Source organism: Oncorhynchus keta, chromosome 19 (assembly GCF_023373465.1).
Source record: "Oncorhynchus keta strain PuntledgeMale-10-30-2019 chromosome 19, Oket_V2, whole genome shotgun sequence".
Classification (NCBI taxonomy): domain Eukaryota; kingdom Metazoa; phylum Chordata; class Actinopteri; order Salmoniformes; family Salmonidae; genus Oncorhynchus; species Oncorhynchus keta.
The window spans coordinates 78,800,845-78,820,256 of NC_068439.1; the positions used below are offsets into that span (position 1 = coordinate 78,800,845).

Here is a 19,412-nt window from a genome sequence, read left to right on the forward strand (position 1 = left end):
AACCAGATGCTTCACATTTATACATCCAGTGAAATATCTGGTTGTTCTGTGGTACTACTGCACCGTGTCATTGAAAAGCCGACTCCATTTTGTGTGCGTGTCTTTTTCCGCTGTGTTTTCAAGAGGCAGCAAGTCAATCTCCCCCCAGCAGAAGAAAAACACAGAAAGGTATGTTAAAAATGAAGATTTTCACAATTAAAATGGATGTAACTAATGTTGATGCACAAGTATTGCTAATCGGAAACAATGTGGTTAACAAGCTTGTTAGTGTTATCTTTGTGGTGTTTATCTTGCGATCACGCAATCACAAGGCCCCCCACCAAAATAAAAAATGCACGATGACTGTCGCAGTTAAGGTAACGATAAATACTCGCTTTTGAAACCTCTCCGGCATGAGTATACATGATTGCACGGTTTATTATATTTATTTTGATAATGTATTGATTCTGATTCTGTTTACATTCTGCACTTTGGAAACGATGGTATTCTAGCTAACGTTTGCAACAAAAAAAAAATGCTGTTCGCAAATGAATGATGTGGGTGTGCGCATTAAAAGTATTTCTGGTGACTGGGCCACCTGACACGACGTTTTAACAACATTCCTTCAATATAGTGTCGTCATAGGTCGTTTTCATCCAAAAAATATGTCATCATAGGTCGATTTCTTTTTATTTTACCTCTTTTGCTATCAGATACACATCCTACGGCCAGAATGAGTGGATGCCGCATATTTGTGGGCCGGTTGAACCCGTCCGCCAGAGAGAAGGACGTGGAGAGATTCTTTAAAGGATACGGCCGCATCCGAGACATCGACCTCAAGAGGGGCTTTGGTTTTGTGGTCAGTATACACACAAATTGCACACAACCTTTTATTTAATTAATAGTTAATTTTTTAAGTGTTTGCATACATTGCAAGAACGATTTCCCTAACAATCCTAGTTACATGGACACATCTGAAATCAGGCTACCAAATGGAACTCTGATTTATATGCAGAACATCGCCACTCATAATAAACTTTCTACCACAGTGACCGTGTTATTTTTGTGATGCCTATTTGATTCTGAGTTCAGGCCTATAGGGGCGTTCATATATTCACTATCTACTCCGATTTCAAGAAACTAACTTCTTAATCCAGCCGCCAGGCTTTACGGTGAAAGCAAACCATGCGATTATCCGAGGACAGCGCCCCATCATACAAACACATGAAAATACTTCAACCAGGCAGGTGCGACACAAAACTATATAAATCATGCCTTTACCTTTGAAGATCTTCAGTTGGCACTCTAATGTGTCCCAGAAACATCACAAATGGTCCTTTTTGTTTGATAAATTCCTTGTTTATATCCCCAAAACAGCCTAACCAGCTCAGCTAGAATGGTCAGTGAGGTGTTCTTTCATTTGTGTCTGGAAGTAGTTAACAAGCGAGCTAATTTTAGCCAGTTAGCTTGGGTGCTTGACTACCATTGTTAGGTCAGAACCCTTGGATCAACCCTACTCCTCGGTCACAGCGTCCAGTGTGCGATCCGAGAGCAAAACGCCCTGAATTTGTAAAAGGACGATCCGACAAAGCTCTGAATTTACAAGTGCCCTCCGGAGTGAATTGCCTTCAATTGTGGTCTGGGTCTTTAGTAAGTTCAGAGTGTTTTGCTCTCGGAGAGTGGCCCGGGCTTTATGAAAAAATACTGCTTTCGAAATACAAAATACTGCTGATCTTGTGCAGTGTAAATACCCCAGTCGGCTGCAGTTACTGCAGTTTCAACTGTACTATTGGTTTGTAAGGGAGGAGTAGGGTTGTGCAGTCAAGCACCCAAGCTATCTGGCTGAAGTTGGCTGGCTTGCTAGCTACTTCCAGACAAAAATGAGAGAGAACCTCACCCGGCCCATATGCTCTAGCACACTCAGATGTGAGTGATCTGAAATCTAAGTAGTTTGCCACAGTGTATTTACGAACATGCCCAGAGTTTGTATCTGAACTATTTAGAAGATAAATAGCCTAGTGGTTAGAGCGTTGGACCGGTAACCGAAAGGTTGCTGGATCGAATCCCCGAGCTGATGAGGTTAAAATCTGTAATTTTGCCCCCGGAACAAGGCAGTTAACCCACTGTTCCCCGGCAGGCCATCATTGTAAATAAGAACTTGTTTCTTTTTTTATATGCCATTTAGCAGACGCTTTTATCCAAAGCGACTTACAGTCATGTGTGCATACATTCTACGTATGGGTGGTCCCGGGAATTGAACCCACTACCCTGGCGTTACAAGCGCCATGCTCTACCAACTGAGCTACAGAAGGACCACCTTTTATTTAACTAGGAAAGTCAGTTAAATAAGAAAAAGCTGGTCACAATAAGATGCGGTGTTTGCTTTGCCTCCTGAAACCATTGCAAGTGTACTGTTTTTTTAAAGTCAATGTTAAATATTTGCTTTTAATATCGTCACCTCTTAAAGATCACAGTCAGAACTACTAGACTACTTTTTGATTCCGTGCAAATAAATTGCGCACATTTAGCTCTATCAGAGTTCCACAGCAGGTCGCTGCCTGCTTTTTATGACTTTAAATTAGCGAGGGTAGCTTCACAATTTCTCTCAATATTGGCCACCATTTATTGGATAGGAGTGATGTGAAATTAAAGTGATCTGTACCTGACAAGGAGGAGTGGATAAGGTTAATTTCCCATCCGTTGTGGGCTCTGCCGGTCAGTCAACAGACGGGTGCTTTTTGTCGATGTTCTGTTAGCTGATGTTTACTTAGCAAGCTACCAGTAGAAACTTCGTACAGTAGAAATGTCGTGAAGTGGTAAGTAGAACTCGTATACTTTTTAATCCAACCAATGTAGACCTACATAGTGAAGTTAACATTATCCCCTTTTCAATTTTTCGATTTTTAAATAGTGTTTAATCACGATTGCTGCTGACAGAGATGAATTGGCTCGCTACCCAGTATGCACTCACACCTTTTGGTTGATCGTTTCAAAACAGGAAATATGTATTTTTGAGAGCGTTGGCGAGACATCAGAATAGAATGTTGATGCCTGGCCAACACATTCATAGGTTGCTCCTCCTAAACTCGGTCGCGTCGGGCCGATGTTATGAATGTTTTCAAGCCGCCCTCTATTGCCGGCGCAGTATTGGTGCCCGGTCATTCTGGGCGGAGGCTGGTGGCGGTTTAGTCAAAATTACAATATAGTGCCTGGAAATACGATGACATGGCTTAAGTTAAGTCAGAGGTTTTTTTGTAGGAAACAACTTTGCCAGCATTATCATGTCAAATTTACTTTAGGCAGATGCCAATGTTGTTCAAAAATAGCTAGCGACGCTAACGTTGTACTGCATCTAAAGTCAATCTGGCGACTTCAGAATGATGATAAAGGGTTTTCCTAGGACATTTTTTTAGTTTTTTTATTTAACTAGGCAAGTCAGTTAAGAACAAATTCTTATTTTCAATGACGGCCTGGGAACAGTGGGTTAACTGCCTGTTCAGGGGCAGAACGACAGATTTGTACCTTGTCAGCTCGGGGGTTTGAACTTGCAACCTTCCGGTTACTAGACCAAAGCTCTAACCACTAGGCTACCCTGCCACCCCACTAATGATTTGCTTCCTTTATGAATGGCATTGTGTTTCTAAGCCCCTGTAATGCACTTCAGATAGTCTTCATCGGTGCTCATCGATGATGCACTTTTGATTGAATTTTCATCAGCTCTTATTAGAGATGCAGTGAGTAGAACGCTCAGTCGGGGGGCATCAGTCCAAAACAAACATAACAAATAATATTGTGACGAAACATGCAACTCGTGAATAAACAAGGAAGGGTTTAGATTGTCTTGCCATTTAGCAAACTATCTCTGTAGTGGCGATTCCCTATGCACTGGCACAGAGGAGAGCTGACCGTAATGCTGTTTCTCAAACTAGACCCTCTGATGTACTTGTCCTCTCGCTCAGTTGTGCACCGGGGCCTCCCACTACTCTTTCTATTCTGGTTACAAGCGTTGTCTGAGATTTTCCGTTTCGTGGCAATTGCTCACATGGAATAGCCATAATTCCTCAGAACACGAATAGACTGATGAGTTTCAGAAGAAAGTTCTTTGTTTCTGGCCATTTTGAGCCTGTAATCGAACCCACAAATGTTGATTCTCCGGAAAATCAACTGGTCTGAAGGACTTTTTTTTGCTTCTTTAATCAGGAACAGTTTTCAGCTGTGCTAACATAAATGCAAAGGAGCTTTCTAATGATCAATTAGCTAACACAAAGTGCCATTGGAACACAGGAGTGATGGTTGCTGATAATGGGCCTCTATACGTCTATGTAGATACTCCATAAAAAAATCTGCCATTTCCAGCTACAATAGTCATTTACAACATTAACAATGTCTACACTGTATTTTGGATCAATTTGTTATTTTAATGGACAAAATGTGCTTTTCTTTCAAAAATGAGGGCATTTCTCAGTTACCCCAAACTTTTGAACGGTAGTGTGTGCTTATATAAAGTTTGGGGTCACTTAGAAATGTCCTTGTGCTTTTCTTTAAAAAAAAAAACATTTTGTCCATTAAAACATCAAATGGCATTAGTAAACACCTTACTCTGCTTTTTTAAAATTTTTATGAAGTTTAGCAGAGTACTCGGTCATCTGCAAAAAAAATAATAATAATCTAAAATTGTTAGTGTGCATTTAAATCTACTCCCTGACATGCTTAGCTAAGCCCTCAATTATCAACTCCGCTAAGTCATTGCTGTGTTAGCTAGCTGAATGTTCTAGAATGGATAGTGGTCTGAATGTTCTAGAAAGGATAGTGGTCTGAATGTTCTAGAATGGGTAGTGGTCTGAATGTTCTAGAATGGGTAGTGGTCTGAATGTTCTAGAATGGATAGTGGTCTGAATGTTCTAGAATGGATAGTGGTCTGAATGTTCTAGAATGGATAGTGGTCTGAATGTTCTAGAATGGATAGTGTGCTGAGTGTGCTAGAATGGATAGTGGGCTGACTGTTCTAGAATGGATAGTGGGCTGACTGTTCTAGAATGGATAGTGGTCTGAATGTTCTATGTTGTTGTCCAGGAGTTTGATGATCCCAGGGATGCTGAGGATGCCGTTTATGAGCTGGACGGCAAGGAGCTCTGCAACGAGAGGTAAAGTGACTGCGGCTCTGTTCACAATGGACATTTACACCTCACAACCACGTTGGCTCACAGTACCCACATATCAATTAAGGATCTGTGGTAGTTAGAACATCCTTCCATAGCCCTCTGTTCTCTCCTCTCTCCCCCCTCACCTCTCCATTCTCTCTCTTAGGGTAACCATTGAGCATGCCCGAGTGCGCCTGCGTGGTGGCCGAGGACGCGGTGGGGACAGAGGAGGAGGTGGTGGTGGCGGTGGAGGAGGAGGGGGAGGAGGAGGTGGTGGTGGTGGCCGCTTCCCAGATCGCTATGGCCGTGGCTCCCAGGATAGTCGGAGGTAACATGGACACTCATACTATTCGCTAGCCTCCTACTATTTCCAGTGGGGACTTTCCACACTCGTCGCTAACAACTTATAGGCCCCTGAAGTCTGAAGTCCCTTTTTACATTGTGGACAGTTGAGACAAAAATACACACATCCAAGGTGTTATTAAACCAACTTTAAAACACTGGTGTCTGTACGTGGCTTTCGCGGTTTGGTCATCACCTGAGGCACGCGCACAATGTAATTGCGTGCATGAACATGCCAGGATATAGACTTCTCGGTACCAGCATTTAAAGTCTTGCTTAATAATACATTCCTGTGGATGTTTTTGTCTCAAATTTCCATAAGGACAAACCAACCAGGTGGACAACCGGCAGAGTAAGTTCAAATGACAGTTTATTCCACTTTCTGTCAATATGAAGCACCTTTTTTTTTAAATTGCTATGAATATAAACAATGTATACAATAGTATACAAAAGTATGTGGACACCCCGTCAAATTGGTGGATTCGTTGAGTTCAGCCACACCCAATACTGACAGGTGTATAAAATGGAGCACACAGCCATGTAATCTCCTGAGAACAGACATTGGCTGTAGAATGGCCTTACTGAAGAGCTCTGTGACTGTCAATGTGGCACTGCCACTTTTCCAACAAGTCAGTTTGTCAAATTTCTGCCCTGCTGGAGCTGCCCCGGTCAATTGTAGGTGCTGTTATTGTGAAGTTGGAACGTCTGGAGCAACAACTGCTCAGCTGTGAAGTGGTAAGCCACACGAGGTCAGAGTGGGCACTTGTAAAATAACAAATTATAATAATAAATTTAAAAAATCTGTCCTTGGTTGCAACACCCACGACCGAGTTCCAAACTGCCCCTGGAAGCAACGTCGGCACAATAACGTTTTGTCGGCAGCTTCGTGAAATGGGTTTCCATGGCCGAGCAGCCGCACACAAGCATAAGATCACCATGCGCAATGCCAAGCGTCGGCTGGAGTGGTGTGAAGCTCGCCACCATTGGGTCTCTGGATCAGTGGAAAGACGTTCTCTGGAATGATGAGTCACACTTTACCATCTGGCAGTCCAACGAACAAATCTGGGGTTGGCGGATGCCAGGAGAACACTACCAGCCCCAATGCATAGAACCAACTGTAATGTTTGGTGGAGGAGGAATAATGGTCTGGGACTGTTTTTCATGGTTCGGGCTCGGCCTCTTTGTTACAATGACTTTCTAGATGATTCTGAGCTTCCAACTTTGTGGCAACAGTTTGGGGAAGGCCCTTTCCTGTTTCAGCATGACAGTGCAAGGTCCATACAGAAATGGTTTGTCGACATCTGTGTGGAAGAACTTGACTGGCCTGCACAGAGCCCTGACCTGGGATGAATTGGCATAAGGCCTAATCACCCAACATCAGTGTTCGACCTCACTAATGGTCTTGTGGCTGAATGGAAGCAATTCCCCTCAGCAATGTTCCAGCATCTAGTGGAAAGCCTTCCCAGAAGAGTGGAGGCTGTTATAGCAGCAAAGGCCCTTGGTTTTGGAACGAGATGTTCGACGAGCAGTTGTCCACACACTTGTGGTTATGTTGTGTAAATCCAACCTAATCTAGGTGACCAGCAAGCTATCAGCAGCTCTGTGTGGGCTGAGACTGCTCTCATCCCCTAAAATAGTTCAGTCATGGTCCTGTCGACACAAAGCATAGTTGGGGGGTGTTCTAGGATCTGATACGCATGTTAGATTATAACAAATAGACAGGGGGAAAACTGATCCTAAATCAGTACTGCGGTTCTCTCTCCCACCACAGCAAAAAAAAAAGTATTAGGCTACTAGTCGGGACCACATCCCGGCTTTGGCTAGGACGAAGGAACTACAACCATGACCCACCAATGTGTTCTCACCCACTGTAAGGGAACCACGATTCAAGATCATCTGCAAGGTTCTCACACTGTTCTTTGTCTTCCCCCCTCATCGCAGTAGGAACCCTCCTCCGATGCGTACGGAGAACCGTCTCATTGTGGAGAACCTGTCATCTCGCGTCAGCTGGCAGGTGAGTTCCTTACCTGGGTGTGTCTCTACCTGCCTGTTAGTAACTCCAGGCTCTGACTGATCAGACGGAGAGAACGCTCAGCTTTATACCTGAAATCTTCACTAGTAATGATCTCAAGGCAACTTCCTGGTGCAGTCCAGGTAAAGACTAATACAAGACTCATACTCTTTCCTTTTTGTTTTTTTTGCCTACGTTTATTCTAGTATATGTGGTAATATTCCATGGGCTGAGAGCAAATAAATATGCAAATCGACAGCACTAAATGTGTTGTGATTGGCCCAAATGGCTCCTTGCACAGTATTTAATAACCTATCAAGAGCTCTCAGTACATATCCAGCCCTTTCCTGAGAGCTTCCGGTGGAGAAATGGCTAGCCATAGCTATTTGCTGCAGCTAAAGAATGCAGTTGATTAGATACAAGAGGGAGAAAAAAACATTTGTCTGTTTTTTAATTTTAACCAATTCTTCACCCCTTTATTTGCCAGCCTGACTGTTGTGTCGTATGGAAGAGAGCGCTTCTTATGGTGGAGTTAACCCAATCAGGGTCCCTCTCTCTGGGTTGAGCCATGTCGTGCCAGCCAGCCCACTCCTAGTTGGTTCCTCTCCTCCTGCTGGTCGTATGAGAGAGTGCTCCCTCGTTTGGTCGGGGGGTCAGGTCCCAGCCCCGGGTTCCACTACTCGCTCTGCTCTAGAAGCGCTGGCTGCCCCTTCGCTCACACTCGCTGTCCCCCTGGTGGGGGCCTCGATGGCCGGAGCGCCGTGCTGACACAAATCACAAACAGAGAGGCAGAAAGAGGAGATTCGATGATGGTGTTCATGATGATGGTGGCGGTGTTTTGGTCTGATCCATGGTGGTTCGTTAATTTGAGAGGCTTCGATCGATCCATATCTCCCCCCCAATCCCCCCCCATGTGCTGTGGTTCCATCCGCACATCGCGAGAGGTGCCCAGAAGTGGATAAAATCTGCTGAGCGAGGTCACGAGAGGTCAAGGTTGGATCACAAGGTGCGATCAAGGTGGTTATGGTATGGTGGACTAGGAGAGCCTGCTACGGCCTGCTCCAAAGGGGTCGATATCAGGTATTAGTTTCCTCTCTTCCTCCCTGTTGACTCTCTGTACTGAGACTGAGGGGGGGGTGCTGAGCCCTAGATGGGGTTCCCGTCCCGGGTGTTAGGGAGCTCCTGTCTAGCCAGAGACGGACAGGGCTCTTGGGGTTCATCAACACAAACACCTCTGCTGGTCATGCAGACTTTTATATTGATGACTATTCTGTTGTTTTTAAAGACAGTGGGGTCCAATAATTTTGAGACAATGCAAAAAAATAATCAATAATAATCTATCAATGTTTGGGTCAACTTGAAATATTTGACGTTAGCTTCCTCTGTTTTTTTTACAGATCCAATTGCAGATCACGTAGGCTGCGTTTACTCAGGCTCCCCAATGGAGCAAAGTTCTAAAAACCCCCAGAATGCATTACCTCATGTTCGACGATACGATAGTCTGTTAACGTTACTTTTTTTATGAAGCATTTATGCTTATTGATATTAGGTCCTTCCAAATTCAGTGATGCCGATGAAGATTGTCGTGGTAGAATCGTCCCTACGGGGGAGAGAATAAGGGTTTTGGAATGAATGCGGACTTAAGGTCAACACGAGTTTAAGAGCTCTTGTACGTTTTCTTCTGAGATAATAGCAGTCAGTTAACGTTACCTTTTTTTTATTAATGAAGCCATTTTGATTTGACATAAATGCTTCAAAATAAAATGTGCCGTTTATCCAAAAATCCAACAAACGCAGTTAATTTCCCCATAGGCATTGTCCAACGAACTGTGTTGTAGTTGGTGCCTTCAAGAAGATGCCGTTACTATTTCTCTATAGTGGAGGTGCATAAAGATGTTTCACTTTCACCTACCACAAATTCTTTGTTTTGCTAAGTTGTCAGTCTTTCTTTACATCGCTCTCGGTAATAAAAAATATTAAAAAATGTTTTTTTTTTAAATCATAGTGTACATGATCCTAACTTTAGCTCCAGGGTGCCGTTAATTAAAGAACAAAATATTATATACAAATATCTGACCAATATCTGACCAATCATATTAGCACTGAAAAATATCTGACCAATCAAGTCAGGGGGGGTATAAAAAAAAAACAGAACGGCGAGTGTGCATAAAGATTTCAGAATTCAGATAGCAATATCTGAATTCTGCCATCTAAATTCTGCCATCTTTATGCACGCTCGCCGTTCTGTTTTTTTACTGATTGGTCAGATATTTTTCAGTGCTAATATGATTGGTCAGATATTTTTCAGTGCTAATGTGATTGGTCAAAAGACCAATTAGTAGCAAAAAGATCCGACTGTGTAAGCTACCATTTGTTTTTCCGACACGTTTCCTTAGGAACGGTCTTAAGCTTGTAGGGCTTTGTAGCCTCTGTTCAGTTGAATACTTATTTTTGGCCATTTTGCCAAGCTCTTATATTTGCTACAAAGGGGTTTCTTAAGGAGGTCTGTGGCGTATTCTGAACAGCTAGTTTTGTCAAGTTGATTGGTTGCTGACGTCAATGTACCCACACAACTTCGTGCACAGACAGACCTAACCGTTGAACTGACAACTTACATTTATAACACAATGATTCTGTGTTGCTGGACCAGACAGCCAGTCATTTTGCAGTGTTCTCTAAGGTTCTTGGACCCCTCTAGTTCTAATCTTAGCCTTTGTAGTAGAGGTCGACCGATTTATGATTTCAACGCCGATACCGATTATTGGAGGACACAAAAAGCCGATACCGATTAATCGGCCGATTTTTAAATATATATTTGTAATGACTATTACAACAATACTGAATGAACACTTGTTTTAACTTAATATAATACACCAATAAAATCAATTTAGCGTCAAATAAATCATGAAACATGTTCAATTTGGTTTAAATAACGCAAAAACAAAGTGTTGGAGAAGAAAGTAAAAGTGCAATATGTGCCATGTAAGAAATCTAAGGTTTAAGTTCCTTGCTCAGAATATGAGAACAATATGAAAGCTGGTTGTTCCTTTTAACATGAGTCTTCAATATTCCCAGGTAAGAAGTTTTAGGCTGTAGTTATAGGAATTATAGGACTATTTCTCTCTCTAACATTTATATTTCTATTATAGTAGTAACTAGTTATTATGATTGATTAAGTTTAATGCTAGCTAGCAACTTACCTTGGCTTCTTACTGCATTTGCGTAACAGGCGGGCTCCTCGTGAGGCAGGTGGTTAGAGCGTTGGACTAGTTGCAAGATTGAATCCCTGAGCTGACAAGGTACAAAATCTGTCGTTCTGCCCCTGAACAGGCAGTTAACCCACCGTTCCTAGGCCGTCATTGAAAATAAGAATGTATTCTTAACTGACGTGCCTAGTTAAATAAAAATAAAAAAAATGGTCGTCAAATTACCGATTTACGATTGTTATGAGAACTTGAAATCGGACCTAATTAATCGGCCATTCGGATTAATCGGTCGTCCTCTACTTTGTAGTTGCTCTATGATATCTTTCTCTCTTTGGGGAAATATGATGCATTATGTTGACAGTGTTGTCCCGGTCCGGTCCTAACTTAGCCTGTCGTTGTGTAGGACCTGAAAGATTTCATGAGACAGGCGGGGGAAGTCACCTTTGCAGACGCCCACCGCCCCAAGCTCAACGAAGGGTAAGAATGGCGTGCGCTCCCCCTAGCTGTTCTTCCTAGACGTGTTGCCAACGTCCATACTCCTCCTAATATAATGGACATTTTAAACCAATGTCTCAGTTATATCCCTACTGACCTGTTGTTTTTGTCATGTCGGTCTTCAGGGTGGTCGAGTTCGCTTCTTACAGCGATCTGAAAAACGCTGTTGAGAAGCTGTCTGGCAAGGAGATCAATGGAAGGAAAATCAAGCTGATCGAGGCAGCTAAGAAGAGGTGAGTTGGTCTGGAGACTAAAGCCCTTCTAGATGTTTCCCCCAAGGAACTGAGGGAAGGATGTACTACATTTACATTTAAGTCATTTAGCGGACGCTCTTATCCAGAGCGACTTACAAAATGTACTATCGGTGTATTTGAATAAGGCATCGGTGAACTGATAAGACAACAGACGGATGGTTTTATTTAGGGTAAATCCATTTGAATTAAATCACTTTTGCCATCTGCTTTTTTTTTTGTTTGTTGATTGAATCTAAATTACTTCCCATACACGTTTGCTCGTTGAAGTGGTCAGAAAGTGACTGTTGGACCTGAAAGCCAAAACATTCAAGAGATGAAAGTGCTCAACGCTGAGCTATAACATGAGACATCCGTGTCTTCATCACTGGAAAAGATAAACGGCCGATTAATCATTTAAAAGTTTACAAACAGGGTTTTCAAACGACTTGATTATTTATTGAAGAAAAAATATTTAAGATGGTCATTTTTTAAACTGTTTTTTTAATTATTTATATTTTGTAGATTAGACCATATTTCACATCACCTGATGTTTTTGTTGTGCCTCCCATCGGTCGAAACACAACATGCTCTTGAATACAGACAGGATGGGTGTCATTACAATCTCAGAAATAGGATGAACTTATCCCTTCAGACCATTGCAAATGAGCTGCTTCTCCATTTAATATTTTATATTTGATATGGATTGTTCATCCGCTGGCGAATGTCAACTTAAATGCTAATTCAATAGGTTTCCTATAGAGGATTCACAGTATAATTTTAAAACGGATATTCCTATTCAATTCGATGTTCTCCGTCTCTCTCCCTGGACCTCTAACCATCTTTGTGGTGCCATTTTGAAAAGTTGAAATTTTAAATTCTATTCCATTTTAGTACATTTTCTCAGCCGAAACATGACACCCCCACCCTGTGTTCAAGAGCATGTCTCAACTGATGGTGACACAACATGACAACCGTAGCGGTAGAAAAGTGTCTAAGCTACAACAACATGCTAATATGAAGGGAGGGGAAAGGGTCACGTGTCTTGAGTCGATGTTAAAGAGGGGAAGAGAAGACTTTTTTTAAACATTTATTTTTTTACTTTAAGCTTTTAAAAGATCCTTAACCGATTTATTTTCCAGTGATTTTTAAAGGCATGGTATTTTAAAATGGGTCAACTTTGAGCATCTTTGTCAAAATTTTGACATTCAGATCCAAAAAGTCACACTGACCACTTGGGTATGTAAAGTTCTGTTCCAATCAAAAAAAGGGGGTGTGGTCAACTTGACTTGACGTGGGTTTATCCTTTTCTCCTTCCTCTTCTCCAGGAGTCGCTCCCGTTCAGAGAGCTCCTCTCGTTCCCGTTCTCGTAACCGCTCCCCGTCCCGCTCCAGGACACCCCGTCGTTCCAGGTCCCACTCCCCCAAGAGGGACTACAACCGCTCTCGTTCTCGGTCCCACAGCGGCTCCCCGGCCCCCCGCGGCGGTGCAGGAGGAGCCGCCCCCGGTTCCCCACCGCCCAGGGCCAAGGAGACCTCCACTTCCTCCAAACGGCCCTCCAAGCCCAGCAAGTCTGCCTCTCCCCACTCCCCTCCCCCTGCACAGCGTGCACCTTCCAGGTCACCTTCCAGGTCTAGGTCTCGTGGCTCTCGTTCCCCGTCCACAGACAGCCGCCACTGAGTATTGAGAACAGGAATATACACGTTTTGACATGAGCTCACACTCGCACACAGTACATGAATACACTCGCATTAAGACAAAACATGAACACACACACACAGTTTTAGTAAGACTACAGGTCAGGGCCAGGAACTGTAACACCTAGCAGTACTGGCCTCCTGAATCTGTATTTCCCCCTCTGTCCCCCCCCTCTTCTGACATGGCTGACCTTTGACCTCCTGCAGCATCATGGGTGTTCTCAGTAAAAGCATCAGTCTCTGAACACAATGACGGTTACATTTTGAGCATTTATTCCCTAAACCTGTTTTGTTTTGTTTTTTACTGGTTTTGTTTCGGTCAGTAATTTTACTTGGAATGTTTTTTTTTGTCATTCAAAGCTCATGTGTGATTGATTCCCCCTCCCCCCTGCTGTTGGTTGGTAGCTCTGATATCATGAACTGTTGAAAATTCAAGTACTGTTGCATGATGGTAAGGAATGTGATTGGTTAATGTTTTGGGTCGTACCATTCTTATCTCAGTGTAGGGGTGGTGTAAGGTAACTGTTAGGGGATTTATGTTTTATGCTGTTATTTTTTGATAGAATTACCATCTCTTTTTTTGTGTGTGTGTGTGGGTCTTTGTTGTGATTGGCAGTAAAATAATGTTTTATCCTCAGTGTAGGGGTGGTGAAAAGGTAACTGTTAGGGGATTTCTGTTTTATCCTCAGTGAAGAAGACACCCTGTGAAAACGTTGTACGTGCTGTTTTTATTGGAGCCCATTTGTATTGAATGTTTAAATGGAGTGGTGTTTCTGTTCCGCTTTATCTCCCTGATACAACTTATTGTGACGAGGTTAACGCCTAGACAATAGTTTGGAAAATAAAAACCTTTTGTACACTAAAGCATGAAGTCTGATTTGATCTCCCCCCCACCCCCCCCCCATTAAAAAATGACTCCAAAAGCAGATGACCAATAAAACATTTTATCTAAAGCATCAAGACCGTGGTAACTTGACAATTTTGCCACTTTTAGTATGAGCTTAAAACCATATGTAATTAAATACTAGCAGTAATAAAATGTCACGACTTTTCAATAGCTGGTCCAAACATTGACACTACCTTGTCTTGATCAGAAGTACTCATGTAGTTTAGACAGTACATAGGTTTCTCTCTTCCTTGTCTTGATCAGTAGTACTCATGTAGTTTAGACAGTACATAGGTTTCTCTCTTCCTTGTCTTGATCAGAAGTACTCATGTAGTTTAGACAGTACATAGGTTTCTCTCTTCAGTTAATTCCACACACACTTCTACACCTGTATACAGTGTAGTCAATTAGTTACAATCACTCCACCTTCAAATCGCCTGCTGCCATGCATCATTGTATGTGTAGTTACTGGGTGTGAAATCCTCATTGTTATCTGGTAGATAATCAGGTCTTTGGGAGCCTGAAGCCTTGGTCACCATTTCAGACTGAGCTGATGTGAATCTGATTTCCATCCACTGCATCGTACACCTGCTTCTCTGTGAGACGGGGAGAGAGGAGCATCGTTAGAGCGGTCTTGACAAAATGACCATAATTTGGACAGCTAACATTGAACTGGGTCCTCCAATCTTCCCTTGTGGTGACAAATATAGGTTTTAACCTTTGAGTAGGAGACTGGGCCTGTATTAAATTCTGAGTAGGAGACTGGGTCTGAGTAGGAGACTGGGCCTGTATTATAGTCTGAGTAGGAGACTGGGCCTGTATTATAGTCTGAGTAGGAGACTGGGTCTGTATTAAAGTCTGAGTAGGAGACTGGGCCTGTATTAAAGTCTGAGTAGGAGACTGGGCCTGTATTATAGTCTGAGTAGGAGACTGGGTCTGTATTATAGTCTGAGTAGGAGACTGGGCCTGTATTATAGTCTGAGTAGGAGACTGGGCCTGTATTATAGTCTGAGTAGGAGACTGGGCCTGTATTATAGTCTGAGTAGGAGACTGGGTCTGTATTAAAGTCTGAGTAGGAGACTGGGCCTGTATTATAGTCTGAGTAGGAGACTGGGCCTGTATTATAGTCTGAGTAGGAGACTGGGCCTGTATTAAATTCTGAGTCTGGGTCTGAGTAGGAGACTGGGCCTGTATTAAAGTCTGAGTAGGAGACTGGGCCTGTATTATAGTCTGAGTAGGAGACTGGGCCTGTATTATAGTCTGAGTTGGAGACTGGGCCTGTATTATAGTCTGAGTAGGAGACTGGGCCTGTATTAAAGTCTGAGTTGGAGACTGGGTCTGTATTATAGTCTGAGTTGGAGACTGGGTCTGTATTATAGTCTGAGTAGGAGACTGGGCCTGTATTATAGTCTGAGTAGGAGACTGGGCCTGTATTATAGTCTGAGTAGGAGACTGGGCCTGTATTCAAGTCTGAGTAGGAGACTGGGCCTGTATTATAGTCTGAGTAGGAGACTGGGCCTGTATTATAGTCTGAGTTGGAGACTGGGCCTGTATTATAGTCTGAGTAGGAGACTGGGTCTGAGTAGGAGACTGGGCCTGTATTAAAGTCTGAGTAGGAGACTGGGCTGTATTAAAGTCTGAGTAGGAGACTGGGCCTGTATTATAATCTGAATATGAGACTGGGCCTGTATTATAGTCTGACTTAGGAGTCATGTGGGCATGTATTATAGGTGGTCCCGAGGATCGAACCCACTGGGCCTGCTCTATAGTCTGAGCTAGGGACCACCATTATTAGTCTGAGTAGGAGACTGGGCCTGTATTATAGTCTGAGTAGGAGACTGGGCCTGTATTATAGTCTGAGTAGGAGACTGGGCCTGTATTAAAGTCTGAGTAGGAGACTGGGCCTGTATTATAGTCTGAGTAGGAGACTGGGTCTGTATTATAGTCTGAGTTGGAGACTGGGCCTGTATTATAGTCTGAGTAGGAGACTGGGCCTGTATTATAGTCTGAGTAGGAGACTGGGTCTGTATTATAGTCTGAGTTGGAGTGCTGATCTTGGATCAATTTAGTATTTTACAAAACAGTGATGGACAAGGGTAACCTTCTCCTAGTTGAGGTGTGAACCTCCAGTGACCTGATATCTGGGTCTCCGACTAGGTGCTTGTAATGTGGTGGAAAATCATCTTACAAATATAACACTTACAAGAACTTGTGATATGTTTGCTTTTAATGCAAACATATCAGACCATCCCCTAGATGGCTCTGTATTTATACACACACAACATATGAGACCATCTCCATCCATCTGCCACCATTATTCTTCAATCTGAGCTCTGGACACCTACATGTCCTGAAAATAATATATGCCCGTCTATCCTATGGGCCACTTATGTTTAGCTTGGTGTGCTCTTTGGTATGTATGTCCTTATTAGGACTAGTAGACTATGTGTCTCTCTAACATTCCTTCATCATCTTATTTTATGGGCCTTATGTCTTTTGTCCTTCATACTTTCTGTTTAGCTTGGTGTGTTCTTTGGTATGTCTGACTATGTGTCTCTCTCTTCTCCTGTGGTCTGATTTACATCTTTGCTCTATACTATTATATCTGTCCTATATGTACCATTTGCTCCCACAGTAACTGTATCACTCACGAACAGGGTCAGTCGAGCCTACCTGTCTCCGGTGTTTTGAAGAACCTCCGGTGAACCCTGAACAGGACAATGAGCAGTAAGGCCTCTCCCACCTGAAACACTATGTAGATCATAGGGAATAGGTAGAGGGGACCAATCACATCGGGAGGGAATGCCACCTTCAAAATGGTGGAACACAGCTGGATGTTCTGACAGCCTGTCTCCATGGAGATGGTCCTCCGCCCCCTGAGGAACGGGAAGGAAGTCCAAATAAGGACAACTTGAACGGATTGATTGACATGGAGTTAATAGCTGGAATGGAAATGTTTTTTCTCTTATTTTTAAAGTGTTTTTTTTTTTTTACTAAAGAGAAAACAATCCTTATCAACACTATCGTCACCATGACTTACGATCCGTTGAGTTTGAAGAGGTATGACAGGACGTATCCGAAGGTGTAGCCAATGAGGGGCATGAGGGCAGCGGTGGCCATGAGCGGAGGGGACAGGAGGGTCAGCGTCAAATCCATCCCTCCTATGGTCATGCCGGCCAACAGGCCAATCACCACCGTGGCCATCAACAGGAGGGACAGGCCGACCTGGACGGAGGAGAGAGAGGGAAAATAAAATATATATATATACTCTCCTGAAATTGGCCTTTTGGGTGCACTTGGTTTAGCTTGGAATTCGCACTTTTTGGGATTACTCAGAGTTAAGCGCAGTTTGACTCAGGTATTTGACCCAGGCCTCGATTGAATTACCTGTGTGCACCATGCCATAATGATGGTCTTCAAGCACTGAAGTATAATGTGTACTGTACTCTACCTTAGTGATGTTCTGTAGTACTGTGTACTGTACTCTACCTTAGTGATGTTCTGTAGTACTGTGTACTGTACTCTACCTTAGTGATGTTCTGTAGTACTGTGTACTGTACTCTACCTTAGTGATGGTCTGTAGTACTGTGTACTGTACTCTACCTTAGTGATGTTCTGTAGTACTGTGTACTGTACTCTACCTTAGTGATGTTCTGTAGTACTGTGTACTGTACTCTACCTTAGTGATGGTCTGTAGTACTGTGTACTGTACTCTACCTTAGTGATGTTCTGTAGTACTGTGTACTGTACTCTACCTTAGTGATGTTCTGTAGTACTGTGTACTGTACTCTACCTTAGTGATGGTCTGTAGTACTGTGTACTGTACTCTACCTTAGTGATGGTCTGTAGTACTGTGTACTGTGTACTGTACTCTACCTTAGTGATGTCTGTAGTACTGTGTACTGTACTCTACCTTAGTGATGTTCTGTAGTACTGTGTACTGTACTCTACCTTAGTGATGTTCTGTAGTACTGTGTACTGTACTCTACCTTAGTGATGTTCTGTAGTACTGTGTACTGTGTACTGTACTCTACCTTAGTGATGTTCTGTAGTACTGTGTACTGTACTCTACCTTAGTGATGTTCTGTAGTACTGTGTACTGTACTCTACCTTAGTGATGTTCTGTAGTACTGTGTACTGTGTACTGTACTCTACCTTAGTGATGTTCTGTAGTACTGTGTACTGTACTCTACCTTAGTGATGTTCTGTAGTACTGTGTACTGTACTCTACCTTAGTGATGTTCTGTAGTACTGTGTACTGTACTCTACCTTAGTGATGTTTTGTAGTACTGTGTAATGTACTCTACCTTAGTGATGGTCTGTAGTACTGTGTACTGTACTCTACCTTAGTGATGTTCTGTAGTACTGTGTACTGTACTCTACCTTAGTGATGTTCTGTAGTACTGTGTACTGTACTCTACCTTAGTGATGGTCTGTAGTACTGTGTACTATGTACTGTACTCTACCTTAGTGATGTTCTGTAGTACTGTGTACTGTGTACTGTACTCTACCTTAGTGATGTTCTGTAGTACTGTGTACTGTGTACTGTACTCTACCTTAGTGATGTTCTGTAGTACTGTGTACTGTACTCTACCTTAGTGATGTTCTGTAGTACTGTGTACTGTACTATACCTTAGTGATGTTCTGTAGTACTGTGTACTGTACTCTACCTTAGTGATGTTCTGTAGTACCGTGTACTGTACTCTACCTTAGTGATGGTCTGTAGTACTGTGTACTATGTACTGTACTCTACCTTAGTGATGTTCTGTAGTACTGTGTACTGTGTACTTTACTCTACCTTAGTGATGTTCTGTAGTACTGTGTACTATGTACTGTACTCTACCTTAGTGATGGTCTGTAGTACTGTGTACTGTACTCTACCTTAGTGATGTTCTGTATTACTGTGTACTGTACTCTACCTTAGTGATGTTCTGTAGTACTGTGTACTGTACTCTACCTTAGTGATGTTCTGTAGTACTGTGTACTGTACTCTACCTTAGTGATATTCTGTAGTACCGTGTACTGTACTCTACCTTAGTGATGGTCTGTAGTACTGTGTACTATGTACTGTACTCTACCTTAGTGATGTTCTGTAGTACTGTGTACGGTACTCTACCTTAGTGATGTTCTGTATTACTGTGTACTGTACTCTACCTTAGTGATGTTCTGTAGTACTGTGTACTGTACTCTACCTTAGTGATGTTCTGTAGTACTGTGTACTGTACTCTACCTTAGTGATGTTCTGTAGTACCGTGTACTGTACTCTACCTTAGTGATGGTCTGTAGTACTGTGTACTATGTACTGTACTCTACCTTAGTGATGTTCTGTAGTACTGTGTACTGTGTACTGTACTCTGCCTTAGTGATGTTCTGTAGTACTGTGTACTGTGCACTGTACTCTGCCTTAGTGATGTTCTGTAGTACT

The 19,412-nt window shown here is 42.7% G+C and overlaps 2 protein-coding genes and 1 long non-coding RNA gene across 79 annotated transcripts in view; 1 reads left to right on the top strand and 2 right to left on the bottom strand.

Moving 5' to 3' along the window:
• On the top strand, window positions 1–13,965 carry LOC118374183 (serine/arginine-rich splicing factor 5). Its single transcript, XM_035760560.2, has 8 exons — window positions 1–168; window positions 693–838; window positions 5,053–5,123; window positions 5,287–5,448; window positions 7,404–7,476; window positions 11,083–11,156; window positions 11,300–11,407; window positions 12,733–13,965. The coding sequence occupies exons 2-8, from the start codon at window positions 713–715 to the stop codon at window positions 13,082–13,084; spliced, it is 966 nt and encodes a 321-aa protein (XP_035616453.1). The 5' UTR covers window positions 1–168; window positions 693–712; the 3' UTR covers window positions 13,085–13,965.
• LOC118374182 (hepatic sodium/bile acid cotransporter-like) overlaps window positions 13,814–19,412 on the bottom strand; it is a 20,980-nt gene continuing 15,381 nt past the window's right edge. For all 50 annotated transcript variants that reach the window (XM_052471388.1, XM_052471410.1, XM_052471408.1 and 47 more), the window contains 3 exons: window positions 17,028–17,212; window positions 16,661–16,863; window positions 13,814–14,583 (listed from right to left, as the gene is read on the bottom strand). In XM_052471388.1, coding sequence (XP_052327348.1) covers window positions 14,528–14,583; window positions 16,661–16,863; window positions 17,028–17,212 — 444 coding nt within the window. In that variant the 3' untranslated portion in view covers window positions 13,814–14,527. The remainder of the gene's footprint in view (window positions 14,584–16,660; window positions 16,864–17,027; window positions 17,213–19,412) is intronic.
• LOC127909505 (uncharacterized) overlaps window positions 18,692–19,412 on the bottom strand; it is a 3,354-nt gene continuing 2,633 nt past the window's right edge. For 14 of the 28 annotated variants that reach the window (XR_008071588.1, XR_008071589.1, XR_008071586.1 and 11 more), the window contains exon 4: window positions 18,692–18,740. This is a non-coding gene — a long non-coding RNA (uncharacterized LOC127909505). Of the gene's footprint in view, window positions 18,741–19,016; window positions 19,066–19,412 lie in introns of those variants that run through there. The other 14 variants (XR_008071602.1, XR_008071603.1, XR_008071600.1 and 11 more) reach the window with 1 other exon arrangement.